This window comes from Pseudophryne corroboree, chromosome 5, assembly GCF_028390025.1.
Source record: "Pseudophryne corroboree isolate aPseCor3 chromosome 5, aPseCor3.hap2, whole genome shotgun sequence".
Lineage (NCBI taxonomy): Eukaryota > Metazoa > Chordata > Amphibia > Anura > Myobatrachidae > Pseudophryne > Pseudophryne corroboree.
This window is the reverse complement of record NC_086448.1, coordinates 233,796,213-233,819,781: the sequence shown is the minus strand read 5'-3', so window position 1 is coordinate 233,819,781 and position 23,569 is coordinate 233,796,213. Positions and strand designations below refer to the sequence as shown.

Here is a 23,569-nt window from a genome sequence, read left to right as displayed (position 1 = left end):
GTACTATATAGATATATATATAGAGAGAGACATGCATATATACATACGTGTGTGTGTGTGTGTGTGTGTGTGTCTGTGTATATACATATACATACATACATACACACACACACACACACGGAAACCCCTCCCAATAAATCCTGCGTTTGCCCCTGTACTGTAATAGTTATATAGGGGCAGATGTATTAACCTGGAGAAGGCATAAGGAAGTGATAAATGCAAGGTGATACACGCACCAGCCAATCAGCTCCCATATGTAAATGAACAGTTAGGAGCTGATTGGCTGGTGCATTATCACCTTGCACTTAACCATGCTTTATCACTGGTTTATCACTTCCTTATGCCTTCTCCAGGTTAATACATCTACCCCTGAATGCCTGTGTCTCAATCAGGTTTTTACTCTGTACTGTAGGTATTAAGGTTTTAAAAGATAACATTTATTAGAGGAATGCTTAAAGCTCCCTTACATTTTTGTCTGTCTGTAAATATTATGTCTTGGTTTTTCTTTACTGTTTTTTTTCTCTCCCACTTGTAAAATAATGCAGGTTATGCTGCACTATATACATAAATAACAAAATAGCAAAATGACATTATGACCATACATTTAGCAGTTGTGTCTGCTTAGACTGCACAGTCAGTAAAATATTTAAATAATGGTTGCCAACAATCAACAAACTGGCAGGTGGCCAATGAAAGTTGTCAGTAAAAGGGAAAAAAAAGTACAACAAAGTATGGATCAGAGTAAATTGGAAATGAGTAAATTAAATGCAACATGCAAAACAAACGTTGTTGGAATATACATAGTTTTTGTAAACCTAAAACTTATTTTTATATTTCTCTTTCCCGCAGGTTAAGCGCTCACTATCTATCTATCTATCTATCTATCTATCTATCTATCTATCTATCTATCTATCTATCTATCATTTGAAAATCTGTTAATGGATAAGAGCAAATGACAGTGGACCATTTGCTCCCAAACACTGGAAAACAGACAAAACATGACATTCATACAAATTGGTTAAATCCATGATTTAACTAATTTGTCTGCACAACAGGTTTTGTCCATTTTTCAGGGCTTGGGAGCAAATGGTCCACTGTCATTTGCTCTTATCCATTAACAGATTTTCATTCCAACCAGCCAGATCTGGCAGATTATTTGCCAGATAATTGTATAGTGTATGCCCATGTTTAGTAATTATATACAATTTTGTTGCTAGTTAAGATACTGTATTACTACTGTGATAGTCAAAATTAAATGTCTTTCTGTTTGTCCTACATGGGAAGTACATAAAAGACAGGTTTCTAATGTAACTATGGTTGCACTTCAAATATATTCACTTTTGTCAAGTGGAGAAAATCGTTTACCTGTAGATTAGTGAATGTTTTCGTGGTTGTCGTGGGAAATTTTAAATGAAGTGTCGTCTGGATTAAGTAGAAGATTCAGCGTTAGAAATCTTAATTGATTTTAATAAACACATTTATTTCTTAGTACTTTGATGAAAATGATTATTGTTAATAACATATATGATTGTTGAGACTCATCTGAAGTGGCATGGTGACTTGTTCATATGGTTTGTCATCAATGGTGTATCTGTAATGAGTGAAGGGTGTGCTGTGCACATGGAGGGGGGGAGCAAACCGCACACTCTGCACCCACATATAGTTATACTTTCCTCTCCGCCCCTCCACAGTTCGGCGCTGCAGCAGAAACGACATGGAAATGGCGCGGTGGCTATATTTCTTGTGATTCATGCATGCGTAGTAGTCTGGCACAGAGCCAGAGCCTACTGCGCAGTCTGAGAGGATTGGGCCCGTACGGAGCCTGCACACAGGGGTATGGGTTGTTAGGTCGACAGTCATTAGGACGACCACTGAAGGTCGACATGTACTAGGTCGATATGGGCATTAGGTCGACATGAGATTTTTGACTTTTTTTTGTGTCGTTTTCTTCGTAAAGTGACGGGGAACCCCAATCAATGCTTCGCTCACCATGCTTCGGGCAAGGTGCCTCGCTCCACTACCGCTTTGCTCGGCACAGGTTACCATTTCAATCATAGTCCACGTGGGTCGTCAAGTATAGAAAGAAAGAAAAAAGGTGAAAAACTCATGTCAACCTTTTGACCTGTCGACCTAGTACATGTCGACCTAATGCTCATGACGACCTTCAGTGGTCGACCTAATGACTGTCGACCTAACGACAGTATACCGCACACAGGCCCTCTTCTCTCTTACACCACGGTTATCGCTCATAGATTACACAATCATATTTCCAAAGCAGGATTAACTAAGAATCAAAACAGCAGGGAATTACAATGACAATTTCCCCAGAGACAAATATAATGTTATAGCAGTAGCTCACTTCGTTGCCTCTAGAACAGTTGTTTGATATCAGTGTGCCAACTAAAATCTAGTTAAACTCAGTTTGCTAGTATTACATTTATATTAATAATACTCAGTATTAATTAATATTCATAATAGGACCGACAAATAAATATGGCACATTTTTAATTAAAGAAAATATGTAAAACTTTTCAAGGCACACATATGTAAAGTGAAAAAAATAGGTAGTGAGGGCTGGCAGCAATAGGCAAGACTAGTACACTGACCAAGCTTATAGGTAAACTGGTCAGTTTTCAGATTTTTTTATTGTTTTCTTTTTTATGCTATCAGTAATTGAATAAATAAATTGCTTACAATATTGGTTAAAGCTGGTAAAGCTTCAACTTAAAACTATTCCAAGTGCCAAGGCAGGTATTCAAGTCGGGGGCTGCTGACTCCTGCTGTAGGGGCTTGGAAAGAAAAAACATACTTTGAAATATTTCTGGGGAAATGTAGATATAGATTGATACAGTAGACACACACACACACACACACACACACACACACACACACACACACACACACACACACACACACACACACACATATTGTACATTTGGATGTTCTCCCTGTGTTACTGTGGGATTTCCCTGGGTGCTCTGGTTTCCACTCACAAGTGTGTGTGTGTTCCTAATAAGTGAACTTTAAGCTACATGTTCCTGATAAACAAATTTACATATCACAAAAATAATACAATTTACTTATACCAAACCAGAACAAGGAGGTAACTTTATACAGAAACCCTGAGGTATCATGTGAAAATGAATTAAAACTCTGCCATAAATGCCAGCTGTTACTGTGTGGAATATTCTTGTTTCAAAACTGGTTTTCTAGAGAAAAAAAAACCTGAAGTTCAACCTGCCACATCAACTTTATGTCCTAATAATTATTTTATAAATATCAGAAGTGTAGTGCACTTAATTTCTTTGCTGATGGCATTATTCTCAGCTTCTGAACACTGCCTGGAGCTTGCTCGTTTTAATCATTTGAAAAGTGTATTTGGTGTAAATTGAGTTTAACACTGTTGAAAGGGTGTTGTTCATGAACTCCAAAAAGAGCAGTAGATCAACTCTTAAACCAGAGATGCTGCTACAGAAGTCATCTTAAACTCTGTAGCACCCTCTCTTGCTCAAAGTGGGCAATACAGTTTATCTTTGAACAGGGATTATGCTGTACAAGTATTTTTGCCTTGTAAATACAGAAATTCTTATTGCTGGATTGCTTAAGGTACTTAAAATGCAATTGATCCTATTTCTGCATATTTCTTAAGAGAAAAAAGGACAAACACTGTAATTGACTTGATATTAAAATGTGCAAATTGCATATTTACAAGTTAGATTGTAAGCTCCTGAGCAAGCACCGCTCTCATCTCGTCTATTTTTCTGGCCAGCCTTGTCGTTTGGTGAATTCTTGTAACATGCATGCCATTTATGACACTTGTTTGTTATATACCATGCCTATTAAATATTGTGTACAGTGTTATGCGTAATATGTTGCTGTTTTTGTAATCCCACTTCACTTTGCTTCATCTGTATTTTGCTCTGTAGTCCTCTGTTTTCTGTACGGCCTTGCAGAATTTTGCAGCACCATATAAGTAAATGACACAACATACATACAAACAAAGGAGCTAAGCAGGAAATTATTAAAAATAATTGTAATGTACTCATAGCTTTCTTTAAAAAGCTTATACTCTACTTCCACTTATACAATAATAATCAAAATGGATTTGTCCATCATATAAAACATATACAATTTATTACTCAATAGAATATGATAGAAAAATAATCCCTTGTACCAGGGATAACACACATCCCATATACAACAATATAAGGAACTCTGCATTTGCGTCTAATGCAAATCAGGTGCCAGACTTATTTACATTCGATAAAAACAATAGTCTGTAGTCTAGCAATGATCTTTTTAAAACAAGGTCAGTAGATTTGGATTAACTGCACGGTGCCATGATTCTTGCATGGGTACTGAATGCCCCACCCCCACCCCTCCGCAGTGTCCGTTCTTAATTTTTGTTATATTATAGTTACAATCCCATTAAACATGACTGCTTTTAATACTTTGCTTCTGGAATATGCAGAGATGTGGGCTGTAAAGAAAAGGGGGGCATGACTTGGTGATGACATTCAGGTCATTAAGTGAGAGGGGTAAGATGTTTGATGCTAGCTTCATACTCATCACCACGCCACTGTTAGCTGATGTGGATGGTACTTGATGTCAACATAGCACATTCCACACCTCTCAAGTAAGTGCTTTTCCACGAGAATTTCCTTCTCTGCAGTGAGTCCAGGTGGTCTCACCATAATTCAAGTGTGTCGTGGAAAGTAGGCAGCTATGATTCAACTTACAAGATGGTAGCTATTGCCCCTAAAGCAGGTGATTGGATGCACATACACTTTCCACTGTGAAATCACTATGATTCTTTTTTTTTCTTGCACTTAAGACAATATTTATCTGCCCATGTAACCACAATTATTTTGAATGTTCTTAAAATAATTCTGCATGATTTATAGGTGAAAAAATAAAAAATAAAATAAAAAATATATATTATTTATATATATATATATATATATATATACATACACACACACACACACACACACACATATATATATATACACACACACATACATACATACATACATACATACATACATACACACGAAAAAGGAAACAAACAATTAAGCAAACCCTCCTAAACCAAGCGCCCTATCTATGTCTCTCCTTTACTGACTGAGAAGCACAAAGCTGCTTTTTCCTCAGAGATTCCTCATTCATTTGTTATTTAATGGCAGGACCTCACATTCTTCCTGAAATTGGCTGTGTGCAAACGGGGTGCCATACGAATGCAAATTCATAATGCGTTTTCTTATATACCTTTTATTTGTCAGAGTTTGTTATCTTTCAAAACAATAAAGAGAGCCTGGACTCATCTATGCTAAAATTAAGAATTTATAACTATATGGAACAGATGTTTTCATAAACATTTGCTATAATTAATTTCAACTAGGGATTGAAGGAACAAAGCCATTTTTTTCCTCTTGAAAACTTTATTGCTATTTCCCCACACACCAAACTGAATTCTTCACTTTAATATTGTTAATGAAACAAAATTACTATTCAATTTTGTTTTCATTGCAAGAAACAAAATCTTAATAGGTGCACAAACCATTTAGACACAAATATATAAAAGTCTCAGCATAAAGCATTACTTTCTAGAAATGTAAAAAAATAAAGTATCTGCAATGTTCAAAATCATGCTTACCCTGTCTTCATGATTTAAATCAGCTGACCCAATATATATATATATATATATATATATAGCGAGAGAGAGAGAGAGAGAGAGAGGATTTATCATTTTTGAGGTGTTTGACAGCTTTCTACTTGTAAATATATTCATACGATGGTTAGAACAAATTTGTACAATGTACCATACAGTAATTCAGGCTATAAATGACGCATATTAAAATGTTATTGTTCCTTCACTTTCTTAATATTTCCATGACTGCTTGTTGTACAAGTTGTTTACTTAGAATCTTATGCAGTTGTATGTGAACATTCTTTTCTGCTATCTGTTATGTACCATGGGGGCTTTGATGCTGTATTTTAAGAGGGCAAACTAAGTTATGAGCTTAAATTCCAGAAGATAATTACTTTTGGTCTGTCGGCTTTAAAACCTTGTGTCTCAAGAGACCAACCACAGCGAATGCTAAGCAGCCTGCAGCTCTCCAGCTGCTGTAGAACTACAAGTTCTAGCATGCCCTGTAAGGGTTTGGCTGTCATTTGAACTTGTAGAGATTGGAGATCACTCATTGCCTACACCTGATTTAAAGCATGTTTGGTTGAATAGGATTTATCAAATAACTGTAAATTTACATTACAGAAGTCAGCATCACGCAGGGACTATTGTGTGTTCTACTGTAGTTATTTAATATCTCAGACATAAATCTCATTAAATAGGTACAGTTATATTTTCATTTAAATACTGTACCATCCCATTCATACTACAAAAGACTTTAATGCAAGATTTCAGTGTATTTCTTATCCCCTGTATTTTACTCTACTCTGTAATCTATAATAAAAATGGTATGCTTTCTCCAACCAGTTATTAGCTCACACTAGTCATTCAATAATTATCATTAATTTCTCTTTAGCACGGTAGTTCTATAATTAACTTGGCCTATAATTAGGATTACCTTACACACCTTCAAAAGTATAAATAAGATGCCAAAATATTGGTACTGTAGATTTGTAAAGCAGCATTTAAAAAACATCCATATAATTTGCAGGAATCTAGTAATATTCATGTGTGAAAAGACGTAGCCAATAACAGCCTTAATATGCAGATGAGTGGAAACCCTGCTGGTAACAAAGCTCGGTCCAAAAACCCATCTCTTTACCTTTTCTTCCCACAATAGTCCACCCTGTCCCAATCTCTATGCAGAGCCACACTCACTCCTCTAGTTTTAGCTGTGCCCTTTTTCTTATAGCATGAGCACAGCCTTCCGTACCCTTTGTTGTCATGTTTGTGTTTATTTTGTCCATTTTGTATGCCCCTGTTTTATGTATGCTCTTTTTTCTTACTATCCAGCACTGCAGAGCATTATGGCACTTTATAAGTCCATGATCATAATCATTTCCCTTCGCAGAGAGTGGAAAAGCCTGTTGCCACTATTATTACTAGTTTCTGTACTTCAGTCCAAAATTAGGCACTCAAAAGCCTATTCTAAATTTATCCTTCGAGGGAAGATTCAGCTGATCACTACTGGGTGCTTCTTGTCTTTCTCTGATAAATGTGCCATACCTCGTTCTGCCCATTTCACTGTGAAGTGGTCTTAATGCTGGAGGGTGACCTACACTTCCAGGATGTTTTGAGAGTGTTGGCAAGTATGCTTTACATACAGATGTGTCGACTTACATCTAGCCCACATGCACGTTAAACAATCCTTCTAGTCATGTCATGCCGTGGTGTGACTTGGTAGTGCCAAATGTCTTTACATGCAACTTTTCTATATTTAAATGTATCTTATTCACAAAATGATGTAAATAAGATGCACATGCAGACTCTGCTGATTAAAGTGATATGCGGCATGCCTATATTCAGTGTTTGTCTGCAGATGTATCTGCATATGAAATGCTACACTACAGAAAAAACTGTAACATACTATTTCGTATGCAGATACAGCTGCAGTCACAAACAGAATATGGGGGGTAATTCTGAGTTGATCGCAGCAGGAATTTTGTTAGCAGTTGGGCAAAACCATGTGTACTGCAGGGGAGGCAGATATAACATGTGCAGAGAGAGTTAGATTTGGGTGGGTTATTTTGTTTCTGTGCAGGGTAAATACTGGCTGCTTTATTTTTACACTGCAATTTAGATTGCAGATTGAACACACCCCACCCAAATCTAACTCTCTCTGCACATGTTACATCTGCCCTTCCTGCAGTGCACATGGTTTTGCCCAACTGCTAACAAAATTCCTGCTGCGATCAACTCAGAAATACCCCCATAGGCATGCTGCCTATCATTTTAATCAGGAGAATCTGCTTGTGCGTCATAATCACACAGTGATGTAAATAAGACGCATTTTGGCAAAAAAAGATGGCCAATGCTAACGGAATTGAATGGGACCTGTCAGCTCACGCTAAGCATCTCCCGCTGCGTGGTATATTGAGGCAAGATGTAAGAAGACACATCTATATAACAGCGCATTTTCCTATTCACAAATTATTCAGCACACTGAGAGTAGTAGCCTATTCTCCCATCATGCCAATCTTCAGATATTGACACAGCACAATGATACTTTCCCATTCACATATCCATACATCTGGGGCATTCATTTGGAAAAAAGGTTGTGGCCTCATGGCTAAGGAGTGGTCTTGTGGCATGCCCCCTTTCATGTTACTTCGGGAATATGCCCAGTGCTCCCTAAACAGCTGGGCTGCCCCAGGCTCACCCACGTATTGTTTAAATGAGGTGCGCGTGCTGTGCAGAGCAGCAGTGAGAACATGCTCCCCTCAATGACCCTTTCCTATTCACATATCACAAACAACAATGACACTTTCCCATATAACACAGCACACTGATACCTTCCTATCAATGTTACACAGCATGATGATCCTTTCCCATATACATATCACACAGCAAAGTGCCAGTTACTGCTCAATTCCCCCCTCCCTCACCCTCATTCTCCACATCACACATCATACAGCACACTGATTCTTAGATTACACAGTACAGTAACAATAGTTGACCTACTTGACCTCTAGTGTCTGACTCCCCTGTCCCTGCACAGCACTGCATCATTACCTGGAAGTGCCAGGAGTGCTCAGCGCTAGCGTCGGCACCATGAATGGGCATGACACCCAGAGCATATGAAATTCCTGGCAACGAGCATGACACCCAGAGTATATGAAACCCCTGGCAACATGCATTCACCCCTGGCAATGAGCATAACACCCCTGGCAAGTAGCATGAAACCCCTAGCAATGAACATTCACCCCTGGCAATGAGCATTCACCCCAGGCAATGAGAATGACACCCAGAGTATATGAAACCCCTGGCAATGAGCATGGAACCCCTAGCAATGAGCATGACACCCAGAGCATATGAAACACCTGGTAACAATCATGACACCCAGAGCATATGAAACACCTGGCAACGAGCATGACACCCAGAGCATATGAAACACCTGGCAACAAGCATGACACCCAGAGTATATGAAACCCCTGACAAGGAGCATGGAACCCCTGGCAATGAGCATTCACCCCTGGCAACAAGCATGACACCAAGAGCATTCACCAGTGGCAATGAGCATGACACCCAGAACATGAAACCCCTGGCAACAAGCATTCACCCCTGGCAGTGAGCAAGATACACAGAGCATATTAAACCCCTGGCAACAAGCATGGAACCCTGGTAACAAGCATGACACCCAGACCATGAAACCCCAGGCAATGAGCATTACACCCAGAGCATGAAACCGTGGCAACGAGCATAGAACCCAGCGCACGAAACCCCTGGCAACAAGCATGACACCCGGCGCATGAAAACCCTGAAAATGAGCAGTTAATTTAAAAGTAATTAGGAGCCTTACTGCGGGGTATAATGTGTCACATGCATTGTGGTATGTGGCATAATGTGCTGGGGCATTGTGGTGTGTGGCATAATGTGTTAGGGTCGTTGTGTGTGGCATAATGTATCACGGGCATTACAGTGTATGGCATAATGTATCACAGGCGGTATGGTGTGTGGCATAATGTTTCACAGGCATTGTGGTGTGTGGCATAATTTGTCAGGGGCATTGTGGTGTGTGGCATAATGTGTCACAGGCATTACGGTGTTTGGCATAATGTGTCAGGGGCATTACGGTGTGTGGCATATTGTGTAACGGGCATTGTGGTGTGTGGCATAATGTATAATGGGCATTGTGGTGTGTGACATAATGTCTAAGGGGCATTACTATAAGGAGGAAAAATTACAAATAATGTAAGGGGCATGTAACAGATTTTTTTTTCCTGTGGTGGCCAATGTCTGTGCGTGCAAGTTGCAAAACGGGGGTATAATGTAGTCCGGGATGCTCGCAAATTCATTGCTTTTTAAATGGCAGTTGCGGGGAAGATGGGGGGGGGGGGATGCCGGAAACTCTTTTGGCCTGGGGGAGCTAAATTTCTAGTTATGCCACTGGGTGGGGGCTGACAGAGACACATGTAGGGGATGGGCAAACATACACATGATGGATGGGCAGAGGCACATATGGGGGGCTGGCAGGAACACACGTGGGAGATGGGCAGTTGCTCACATGGGCACATGTGGGAGAGGCAGAGGTAGATATGGGGATGAATACTGACTTGGACCCGTCCTGCAGTGACTTATGCATGACAGTCAGCCAACCTAGTAGAAAGCCCAACTAGCTCACTATCATTACAGTATGCAGCCATGCAGAGCTCTCAGTCTACTCCGCAGTCTGGATGGCGCTGTGATGATCAGGGATCTTGCAAGGCTAGGAACTTCCCAGCTCCCCAGACTTGTGCACCACACTATAGTGATAGGCAGCCACTTGGATTTGCTGCTTGGTTGCCTGAACGTCACTGCAGGGTGGGTCCTGGTGAGTACGAACAGCCTTCCCAACATTGCTCCTCTGTCACTAGTTAAGTAAAATTAATGAAAAAAATAATAATTCAGAATAAAAAAAAAAGACAATTAGTAGTGCTCAAACTTTACTGACCTTTATACATGTACATCCCTGATGGTGACCCTGTATGTCGACATACTAATGGTACCCTGATCAGCCAGTATACTTCCTTGGCCATAGCCTGGGTACATTAACCTTGTTACCCCATTTCATACTGTAGCCATTGAGGTCAAACTTATGAAAACCTATAAAAAACACAACCTGGGTTTTTGCCTCTGTGAGAAATCTGTATAAATAATAACGGACTTTGGGCCTAATTCAGACCTAGTTGTAGATGTGCTAAATTTAGCACATCTACGATCAGTCACACAGACATGCGGAGGGACAGGGCTAGTCCGCCCCACATGTCAGGCCCTACCCTTCCCGTACAAGTACAAAAGCATCGCACAGCGACCATGCTTTTGTACTTTAGGAGTAGCTCCCTGCCAGCGCAGCTCCTGCACGCTGGCAGGAACTACTCGTCGCTGTGAGGATAGCAGCGGCTGCGTGTGATGCAGCGATCAGGTCTGAATTAGTCCCTTTGTGCAAGAATTAGTCAGCAAAAGTATGTAAGTAAGTATGTTGCCCCTCTCTCCAGCACTGCAGACATGCCAATAAAAATATCAAAATACATCTTTGTACAATAGATCAATGGTTCCAGAGCCGGATCAGTTGAAATAAATTAATATACAGTGTATATATATATATATATATATATATAGTAATGTGATGATAAAGGACGCTAAACCTTCTTTTTAGTTATACACTATTTGTATATAATAGTCCAGAGTAAGTCTTTACACACACTCCCCCTTACTCTTTTTCGGGGTGGCTGCCCTTTTTTTCGATGGTCTGCTGTTCCAACAGGCCTCCACACGAATCTTTATAAAAGTGATAGTGTAGCTTTAATGACATAAGGCGTAGTTTCACAAACTCGATCCTCAGGACCCCATACAGTTCATGTTTTCCAGGTATCCTCAAAAAAAAAAGTGTGATCACTGCTGTGGGCAAGTGAAGCAATCAACTGAGTGACTGCTAAGATCCAGAGAATAACAGCCGTGATTATATTAATACCAGAATGAGTACCAGAATCGTGTTATTGTGGTGTATACGCTTTTTCTACAGATGGTTGGAATTCCACCATTAACGGTACACCTCCCATTTGTAGGGTGTTATGGATCGTGGAGGTTACTGAATGGTTATGATATCACACTAGGAGGCGCCTATTTTCATTTGTTTTTTCATATAAATATATATATATATATATATATATATAAAATCTCCAAAGGCGGATGAATAATGGCACTCGTGTGGCAACTTTTCAGGTACAGATACTGGTCGTGCTGTTGACATTTCGGGGATTATACCCCTTTCTCAAGACAAGCCAGGACAAACAAGACAAAAAGACGCTCATCACCTTGAAATACCCCCAGACTGCATCCACGCTCCACGCCGCTTCTCACACCCGCGCCTCGGCCAGCCGGAACCAGTCACAAGATGCACTTCCGGGTCGCGGTTTGCGCTGGTTGCCTAGGCAACCCTGCAGCTTGCGTTCCACTAGAGATGAATGATACTGTCCGAGTGGCGGCAGTGCTGAAGGGAGAGGAAACAAACAGAGGAACATAGGATTCATCACATAAATACAAAACATATTGCATATTACATCAATAAATATAGAACCATGGCCCTCATTTCGAGTTGATCGCTCGCTGACGTTTTTCGCAGCATAGCGATCAGGCTAAAAATCGCCTGTTCTGCGCATGCGTATGGGTCGCAGGGCGCACGCGCCAAGTAATTTCACACAAAATTAAGCAATTTTACACAGGGACGAGCAACTTTTTTCAGTCGCTCTGCTGATTGGTGAGTGATTGACAGGAAGTGGGTGTTTCTGGGCGGAAACTGACCGTTTTCCGAGAGTGTGCTAAAAACGCAGGCGTGTCAGGCTAAAAACGCAGGCGTGTCAGACTAAAACGCAGGAGTGGCTGGAGAAACGGGGGAGTGACTGGCCGAACGCAGGGCGGGTTATTGACGTCAAACCAGGAACTAAACAGACTGAGGTGATCGCAATCTAGGAGTAGGTCTGGAGCTACTCAGAAACTGCAGGAAATTTTTTTTGAGCATTTCTGCTAATCTTTCGTTCGCACTTCTGCTAAGCTAAGATACACTCCCAGAGGGAGGCGGCTTAGCGTTTGCACTGCTGCTAAAAGCAGCTAGCGAGCGATCAACTCGGAATGAGGGCCCATATACAAAAACAGATACAAAGAATAGTGGATGCAAGAAATCATCACAGTGTACAGTATAGAAAAATATAGCTAATTCATGGATTAATGTCCCACAGTATACACACAGTAGATCATATATAATCTAGTAGGATGAATTATGGATCAACACTGTCACCATCAAGGACACATAGATCAAACACAATTAGCACCAAAAGCTACAGAACATGTTATAATCAAACATTACATCAGTTGGGAGTTACATAAAACTGTTCCAGTTAATGTTATCATTGAGGCCATTCGGCACATTGTAATAAGCTTAAAGATCCATCTGGATTCAGCCAATTGCAATGCCTTTTGACGATCACCACCCCTAGTGAAAGGGGGATGTAATCGATCATAAAGTAACGCAACATGGACAACGCATGTCCTTTTTTCTTTAAAATGGCGTGCCACTGGCTGGTCCAGATTTCTCCCAGCCAAATGTATCGCGGAACAGTGAAGGGCCATCCGATCTCAGAATTTACGCAACGTTTGCCCTATATAGTATAAACCACATGGGCAACAGATCACGTAAACAACAAAATCAATTTTACAGGTTAAAATGTGTCGGATTTCATAAACTTTATCATGGTGAGGATGCTTGATTTTTTTACATGGCATCATGTACTTATAAGTCGTACAATTAAAGCAACTATAACAACCCGTTGGTTTATAATAAACATTAGGAACCGGCGTGCTACCCATGCTCGATATATCTGATTTACCCAACCTGTCTCGCAGGTTGCGGCCCCTTTTAATGGCTGCAATAGGTCTGATGTTACTAAAGCAGGGCAGATCTTTATCTGATTTAATTATTGGCCAAAGGGTCTGATGATCGCAACCATATTGGAACTCACCCAGGGCATGATGTTATCATTAGACCAGGTGGTATGCTGTAATAATTGCGATCTAGGCATGAGCATAACCTTTTCTTTCTGGCTCTGCAGTAGTTTAAAATCATAACCACGACAAGGCAAATTTTGCAATCAAAGCATCCAATCTTTCAGAAATCACAGTGGCATCACTTACAATCCTAGCCACCCTCATCGTTTGAGACAAGGGTAGACCATGTTTCAAGGCAGGCGGGTGATGGCTATTAGCTCTAAGAAATGTATTCCGGTCAACATCTTTGATAAGGGGCGTGATAAAAGGGGTATACTTTTTTCCTTTTCTATTCCCCTCCTTCTCTCTGTCTGATTCTATTGCTTGTATTATATTACTATATTTCATATCTTTGAAGCAAATGTATAATCTTAACCCTTTAGTGATTTATAATAATTCATCACTAATTGTGTACCTTTTATAAGCAAACCCGCAGAGGTTGCATCTAGACATATATATCTTTAAATCATTAGGAATATTCTGTTCATATAAGAATGCACGCCAGTCATATGGAATGTAAATCATAAGAATGTATTTCAACAAACAATTGCTACTCATAGAATTCACTTTTATCATTAAACAGTATTGGTCAAATACAATGCAAGTCACCATATAATAGTTTCACAGATTCAAACTATATAAGAAATAAATAGGATGAAAGAAGTGTGAGAGATGTATGTACTGTACTGTATGTGTGGATTTATTACTGGGGAGATATTTACTCAAAGCACTCGGCTAAATCCTAGATTTATTGATATATATTGGACAATATATATCTTAAAGAAATATCTTAGGGAATTGGTTTTGGTATATGTATGTGTGTGTGTGTGTGTGTGTGTGTGTGTGTGTGTATGTGGGTGGGGGAGGGGCAGCATGTGGCTGCATTGTCCACAGACCGCATGGGACAGAAGCTAGACTCCATTTTGGGAAAACTCCCATGATTCCAAAGTCTGTAACATATGGTTCAAAAGGGAATGGCAGCAGCCATTTTAGATTTGCAAGTCCAAACACATGGCATTCTTTGCTACACCATAATCACATAGCAGAAGCCATAAGACTCCACTATATTCCAACTTATATTACAATTCCAAGCCATCTAATCACCTTTCACAATTCCAAGCCATCTAATCACCTTTCACAATTCCAAGCCATCTAATCACCTTTCACAATTCCAAGCCATCTAATCACCTTTCATAATTCCAAGCCAACTAATCACCTTTCATAATTCCAAGCCATCTAATCACCTTTCACAATTCCAAGCCAACACAGTATCTCAATAACCAGAGCATATTGTATGCTGTCCATATTATATGAACCATCACAAGACCAGATCACCAGGTAACTACAAATATCAGCCTGCCATTGCTACAAGCACATGCTATATTTCAGCAAGATGCACTATATAAAACCACTACAATCTGTTATAAATCACCATCCACAAATGTATACCAGGAATGCTATGCTACAGATTGTCTACTGTTCCAATTCATTACAGATTTCATAGAGTATTATCACCAACACATAACAATCACATGATTGCACAAGTACTATTAACCTTAAAGTCAAATGTATTTACATATTTAACTATTCTATGCCAATCATTTCACAACTACTTTACCACAAACACATATTTAACTATTCTATGCTATTTATCTATGAGATATTGTGTATGATACTTAGCCTTAGTAAGGAGATCGGTCCTGGTGATGAGCAAGCCATGCTTCCGAGAGCTAGATTGATTCTGAGTGAGTGAGTGAGTGAGCTCTGATTTCAAGTGCTCAGGTATATTACCTGTGGGTGTGTCTTTCACAGCATGTGGTCTAGCTGTATCAGTGAGCTGAGCTGGCCATGTGAGCTGGGATTGTCTATTCAGCCAAGGCTACAGTGTAGGGATGTTAATTCGGCTTCAGGTTACAGAAGCCAATATTATCATTTATTCTTTGTATCTCTAAAATTGATATATGGAATTACTCTGTAACAATCTTTAAAGTAAATGTCTGTGCTTATAATGCCATTGGTGATAATCATAGGCGAGTTAGTCAAATTGACCTCACTCATCAGTTTATCAAAACTTGCTACACTCCCAGTCCACAGGATGAAAATATCATCTATGTACCGGGAGTATAGCAGTATATGCTTGCTCACCTCTGGATGGTTCAAAAATGGTTGTTCCTCTTCCTTGAACATAAAAATGTTCGCATATGACGGGGTCACTGCCGCGCCATCGCGCATCCATGCAATTGCACAAAAAACTGACTATCGTAAAGAAAGTAGTATATATAATATTTAATTTTAATCGATAAATATTCCTTCTGAGGGTTATTTACTAATCTCTATTTTGATTACTGTATATATCAACATAACAGTCATATTGACAACATCAAACACCAATGAGTGTGTCAATTAAATAATTATAACCTACCAATAAGTATCCTAAAAATGCATCAATTTTACAGATTCTTTATTAAAACCAGTATTTCAATAGTAATATACAGATTTATTCAGCTTATTCATACAGTATTGTTGGAATACACCGCAGAAATGGTTATGACACAGATTTCCCAGAACTCTTGCGATGGAGAGATAAAGATCACAGTATTGTGTCTCTCCGTATAAAACCCAACACGTTTCGTCTTTTACAAGACTTCATCAGGGTTCATCTTTAAAGGTTCATAAAGCATAATTTGAGCAGAGGATATGTGTCAAAGAAATGGTCCACTGTGTAGATACCGCACGTCAACAGTGGTGCTTTTGCACCTTACGGCATAATTTTTTAACCTGTACCAGTAGTATAATTCACCACAAATAAGGGATTTTGAACCTGTCCAACCTTAATTGGTGCCCTCTATTTCTCCCCACTTAGTCAGTGAAAGCTGCATGTAAAAAGCTTTAACTACACAGTGAACCTCTTCCATTGTTGAAATAATACGTGATTGACAGCCTGATTCTGTCTGGGCGCTGGGAGGGGGCGATGACGGCCTCCGTTTCTCTAAATGGAGCCATGTTGCAACTTTCAGGGGAAGGGAAGAGGCCAAGAATCTCTGAAGTTGCACTTGTTCTCTGCAACAGGCGACTTGCGTGTCACCATGGTTGCTGCAAGCCGACCGATGGCGAGTAACTGATCTGATGCTGCGTCCTTATGTAAAAGTGTAAACATCCCATTTTAAGTGACTCAGACTTATTTTTCCTTATAATTTTATTAGACTCCATGGCATTAGTACTAACCACTATGCTAGCATGCACATCTGCACCAGTTTTGTCTGTGTTTTAAAGGGCTGGACATGGTAATGATAATGTCAATATTACCTTTCAACACAAAGCTATACCTTTAAACACACCTTTACTATGGAGCTGCTGCGGTCGCTAGCTCACACTACGTACTTCGTACGCTATTTGCGCACAGAGTCCCGTATCGTGTACGCACTTAGCGTACAAACGCCGCACTGTGGGTACAAAGCACACGCAGTGCGTTCGCACCCAAGTAATACACCTTAAAACCTTATACAGTTATACAATGCAATGATATGATTACACTTTAAACCTTATGCAGCAAAGCTCTGCAATGATGTTACACCTTAAACCTTATGCAGCAAAGCACTGCAATGATGTTACACCTTAAACCTTATGTAGCGCTGACGGTATAAAGTACCCGCAGTGCGTACACCTTATCAATACTTATAAACCTTATACAGTTAAATACGCTTTAAACCCTTGCAGGAAAGTGAGGACACAACACCGGTTTGTAGTTGAAACCACAGGGTTCTAAGGCCACCATGGATTATTTCAAAAGGTAAAACAGTACAAATCATACACTACAGGCTAACAAGATAAATCTAAAACAGAGTAATGGCTACAGTCAATGTACATAGGTGAGAATGTTCGCTTGCGCAACCCGGCCGGTCCTCCGCTTGTCAGGTAGAAAGCGTTCAGAGTCTTGTGTGACCAAGCCTGCTGCAAGCTCTCTTTATTCACTTCATCCAAAACAATACAATGGTCACTGCAATCCCTTTGTCTATTGGACACAGAGATGTATCTTTTCATTACAGGAGAGGTCATAGGTTGATTTGAAAAGGTGGGCTATGTCTTTCTCAACTGCTCTTGTGGGTGGTCTCCTCTGGATTCCCCCCGCATCCATAATATACAGTAGATACAGTTTAAACCTATATTCTGCTTCTGCATCTAACTATCCTCAGGAACATGCGATCTTCCTCAAACCAACACCAGAATGTTTCCCTTAAAATACCCTACAGCTGGATACCAAACACCACCTTGTAACCTTGTTCTGTCCCCTCCTATCCTGTAAAGGTGAATCCCTTTGTTCTGTTACCATTTTAAACGGGTGGTCTTCTGTTTGCCGGCGGTCGGGCTCCCGGCGCTCAGTATACCGGCGCCGGGAGCCCGACAGCCGGCATACCGACAATTATTTTCCCTCGTGGGGGTCCACGACCCCCATAGAGGGAGAATAAAATAGTGTGGCGCGCGTAGCGCGCCACCGTGCCCGTAGCGTGGCGAGCGCAGCGAGCCCGCAAGGGGCTCATTTGCGCTCGCCAAGCTGTCGGTAAGCCGGCGGTCGGGCTCCCGGCGCCGGGATGCTGGTCGCCGGGAGCCCGACCGCCGGCCAGCCGTAGTGAACCCATTTTAAACAGCTATTTCTTTCTGATGTGGTGCAGGGGGCTATGTGTACAATGTGCACTATTTGGGTTAAATATGTAATGTTCTGATAACCCTCTATGCGTTCACAAACTCTACCGTAAATGCGCATACCACGCGCTAAGGCGCATGGCCGTGGGGTTAGTACATGGGGTATGCATTACAATATTTTTCGACTTTGACAGTAAATTCCAAATCTTTACCTTGGGTGCTATGACAAAAGTGACTTTATTGGACTATGAAATCAACATCATTAATGTAATAAGCCACATTATATATTATGGTATTTATGGCAAGCAATATGTATGCTACATAAAATGTTATTTTTCAAACCTTCAGCGTGCTCTTTTCATTGGATTTACAAGTGATCCTAGCTTACCCGGTAACACAGATTTTCCACTTGTGATGGATAGCCTGCAAAGTTCTGTTTAGGTAATAGGGAAGCTTTATTACACATTCATAGCTAATTTGGGAACAGTTCAGCTGATGTTCCTGTGCAGAAGTGATTTAAGTAAAAAAAAATTGAAAAACATTTATGTGGCTCTTATATCGATTTAGTGTTGCCCATTTATATATTACCCATAAATTATATTACAACGTGTTTCGTAATGAGAATATTGCAACATGTATGGGATTAGTTTGTGCAAATGTTTTCAAATGAGTCTTCACATAAATTTCCTGCATAAATCTACAAGGAACAGAATCACACGTACCAATAAAATTCACATATCCCTTCAATAAAAGCCTATTTTCAGATATTAGAAGACAATTTACCATTTGTTTTATAGCTTCCATTTTTTCCATATTGAATGCATTTGTTTTCAGAAAAAGCAAACCCGCAGCTGTATCCCTACTTCAGTCTGTTGTCAAACTTAATCAACCTCTCGTTTTAGTTATAGGCTAAAATGTTTTCTATTAAATAATGTGGAAATCTGATTGTGTCAGTATTGCAGGGCATTAATCTACTGGTAATTCCCTGTCTTTCACACTCTCTACTTTGAAATGCCATGGGGTTTAAGCTAAATAACATAAAATACTCATTTTTAAGGCAATTACGTGGTCTATAAAGCTATTAATACACAGATGTAACAAGATTCATTATCCTGTTTTAGGAGATATATTGGTGCAGTATTGTAATTTATGATGTCAACTCTGGTGCGCTCTTGTTTTGATCCTCAATATTTCTGGTACCTTAACATCATCTTTGGATTGGTTCCTATGGAACCTGCACTGCTCATCCTTAACATGGAGAAAAAGGGCCAGCAAATGATGGGGCCTATATATTAAAGAGTAGTAATCTATAAATCTTGTTAAAACATCACAGCCATGTGTATTTTAAAGTGGTTTCCAATAGCTAATACCTTCTGCAATGGCGTTAACCAGTTTCCCAGTTTTACCAGCTGGGGATGGATATTTTGATCCTTACCCGGCAAACTCTTTCCTTCCCTCTTCTCCCTTAGGAGCTTATTTGATAAGTATTGTTTTTTAGACCTGATCATTTCTTATTGTGGCAATAAGAAATTAAGATTCATCGGGATGTATTAAAAAACACATCCAGGGACAGGAGCTCCGGTAAGGGCCCATCACTGCTATGTTTAAAAGTAATGTGATGGCCAATGTGATCACTTTACTTCATCCTTCAGGGGCAAGCCGTGCTAGTCCACGCGTGGAGTATTCAGACAGCTTGTAAAAGTCATCATTGCTGGGGAGGAATTTCTATAAGACAAGTAATTATGTATTTTATCCTGGCTTACATCAATTAAATCGGATGGCATGTGTTGTATAGCCATTTCTACATTAGAAATGATGAGCCACAATTATTTAATTGAAATGATCAGCCCTTAAGAAAGTAGCAATCACATTATTAGTGTCGTATGATACATTAACATTTTATGAATTAATTAAGATGAAATTACCCTAATATGAATAGCCATCATGGCATGAAAAGGGATACAGTTACATTGCCGGCAGTCGGGATCCCGGCGGTCAGGATACCAACGCCGGATGCCCGACCACTGACAGCGCAGACAGCCGGAATCCCGGCTAAAAGGGGCTATTCCCACTCGTGGGTGTCCACGACACCCATAGAGTGGGAATAGAAGCTGTGGCGAGCTCAGCAAGCCATCGAGCCTGCAGCATGACGATCCATCGAGCCCGCAAGGCGATTGCTAGCACTCGCCCTGCTGCCGGTACTCTGGCAGCTGGGATCCCAGCGTCAGTATGCTGACCGCTGGGATCCCGGCTGCTGACATACCATACCCAACGCCATGAAAACGCCCCATTTTCCAACAGGACAGGAGTACGTCTTGGTAATTATGGTAATACACACGTGTATCTAATATGTCTCTCTTTCTACGGATATTGCTTTGCCCTACTCTTTTGCCTCATAATTTATTCTTTCAATTTTGTTTTTATCACCTGACTTCCTAAATATATATTTCATCTGCTATTTAAAAAGATCGTACAGAGCTGGAAAAATTGTGCTACATAGAAATGTCCTATGTGTTACTGGAGTGCATTGTTTTATTCTGGGTTTTGTTTTCTTTCTAACTTTACAGAAATATTCGTGGATGAAAAGCGATCTAATCTAGTCTCCAGTCCAGAACAAATCTTCATATCATACAGGTACTCATATTTATATTTTTACTATCGACATTTCTTATGCTACGCAGTCTTGATAATACCTATTTAGATTTTAGTGTGATTTACGCCTACGCGTAGTGATCACATCATCCATTTAGTAAACCAACTTGGAAAATTCAGACTAACGCTCATTTAAATCTGATTGGTCCGAATGTTGACTTTGCTGAGAGATCAGGCCGAATTCAGTATTCCCCATATTAGTGAGAGGGGGCTCATTCCTCACATAAACTTTCTTTACACAATTAACGGTTATGACAATAAATAGTGCAAACTTCTATTGGTAAAAAAAATTACTTCTCCCTGTGGTTTACCATTACTGTATTATCTATGCAATATCTCTTATTGAACCCATAACCTCAGTGCTGTGAGCAGGGTTGGACTGTCCCACAGGGGTACAGGGTAAACCTCCGGTGGGCCCTACTGCCTGTGGGCCCTCCTCCTCATCTAGGGATCAGGTTCCAGACCGTGCATTTGAATTATACATATGTTACCTTATACTGCACAGGACTATGGTGTATTTTCTACACTGCATTTCTGGTACAGTATCATGCTTGCACTAGCAGTATTTAATGAATGTATAAATCAAGGGGCCCAGCCCATGCACTCTCTACTGGGTAGGCTAACCAATATAGTAGCTGGACACACCTCCTCTGGAGACCAGCCACAACCCTAAACATGGGCTCTTACCACTGAATTTCCCCGGTGGGCCCTTCATGTTCTATTCCGACACTGGCTGTAAGGCAGTAATGCTAACCATTACACTGGCCATACGGCTGTGGTGCAGGGACAATTCCTTCCTAAAAGCAGCAGTCCCCACAAGCCATTTCACTGACAGTTTTGCAGCATAACTGAGTCTGATCTGGCAGTGCTTATGCATGACCTGACTTCACGCATTGACACAGAGATGGCAAGCACAGACTGATGGATCCGTGCACAGGTGGAGGGATCTGAGCATATCCCTCTTTGCAAGCCAGACCTCCTTCCCCATAGTAAGCATTGGGGCTCCGGCAAACAAGGCCATCTGAAGAAGGTTCCTGCAGTCTAGTCATGCAAGTTTCCCATTAAAAAAAATGTGGTAAATGTACTGGAAAGTGAGTGTTCTTTTGGTGAGTTCACACCACACGTAAAATACCCAGCTATTTGGGGAGCTAAAATGCAAATCACCATTGACATGCAGCCATTTGTATCAGGTTTGAATATTTCATGTGAATTTAGTATAAAATAAGTAATTAATGATGCAGGTCCCCAATTGTATGCACACTTCTGGCACTACAAGCTCCAGCATGCCCCTGCCTCTATCATTAAAACATTAATATAGCTCCAATAACAAAAATATTATTGGCCCTGTTATTTAATTTGTAAATAATATTACCGCCTTAATAATTACTAAATGTTATGTCAGTCTGACCCTGAACGCATGATTATATAAGTCTATGGGGGATATTCAGTTAGTGCCAAATTTTCCGTCAGTTGGAAAATCAGCACTAATTTGACCTTCAATAGTGGGCGTTTTCGCCCTTTTTTGGATCCATTTTTTCCCATGCTTTTTCATTTTGAAAAATGGAATGCTTCTATAAATGGAAAGTGCTGGTGTTGCTCATAGCAACCAGATTCTATAGTTTTATAGGATGCTTTAGAGAAATGATAGGGGTGGTAATTCAGATCTGTTCGCTGCGGGGCATTTTCCCACAGTAGGCGATCAGGTCCAAACTGCACATGCGTATGCACCATAATATGCAGGCACGTGAGACAGCTACATCGGGCATCGCCGGTCAGCGATGGGATGGTGCGAAGGATCCATTCACACGGGCGTACGCAAGGTGATTGACAAGAAGAGGCCATTTGTGGGTGGCAACTGACCGTTTATAGGGAGTGTCTGGAAAAACGCAGGCGTGTCCAAGCGTTTTGAGGCAGGGTGTCTGACGTCAGCTCTGGTCAGCAGGATTCAATCGCATTGGAAGAGTAAGTCCTGGGATGTGCAGAGACTGCACAAACTGGTTTTTAGCAGCTCTGCTAACACATAGGATCACACACTTGCACAGCGAAAATACACTCCCCCTGTAGGCGGCGGCTAACTGATTGCAGGACTGCAAAAAACACAGCCCAGCGATCAGATCTGAATTACCCCCAGAATCTGATAGCAACACACCCACTTTTGATTTTTTGAGGCTTTAGTAAATCTACCCGCTTAGGATACAGTGACACGCTGACTCTGGATAATCCGATTAGTGGTGAAGCCACATTTCTTTGTATAACTGTAGCATCTACAATTTTGGAAATGCTGGTTTTACATACTAAAAATAAGGGATAACATAATTGTCAGATTATTGTTGAGAAATGTCTTGCTTATCTGGTATAGACCGGCACTTCACACAGACCATGTTGCCAGCAACTAATTATGTATTGTACAGTGTTGCTTTGCTCTTTGGTGTCATGGGCGTTATTATGTTGTTTTTTACTTTTTTGTGATAAATTGCAGAATGGACAGTGCACCTCCATTTTGCAATTTATTACATATCCATTCCTAAGACTGTGCACCTCCGTTGTGCAATTTATCACATATCCATT

General features: G+C 40.4%; 1 protein-coding gene across 6 annotated transcripts in view; it reads left to right on the top strand.

The window, feature by feature from the left end:
* The window catches only part of TBC1D5 (TBC1 domain family member 5), a 1,053,329-nt gene that overhangs the window by 484,067 nt on the left and 545,693 nt on the right, over positions 1-23,569 (top strand). For all 6 annotated transcript variants that reach the window (XM_063922184.1, XM_063922178.1, XM_063922180.1 and 3 more), the window contains one exon: positions 20,917-20,983. In XM_063922184.1, the coding sequence (XP_063778254.1) occupies positions 20,917-20,983 (67 nt within the window). The remainder of the gene's footprint in view (positions 1-20,916; positions 20,984-23,569) is intronic.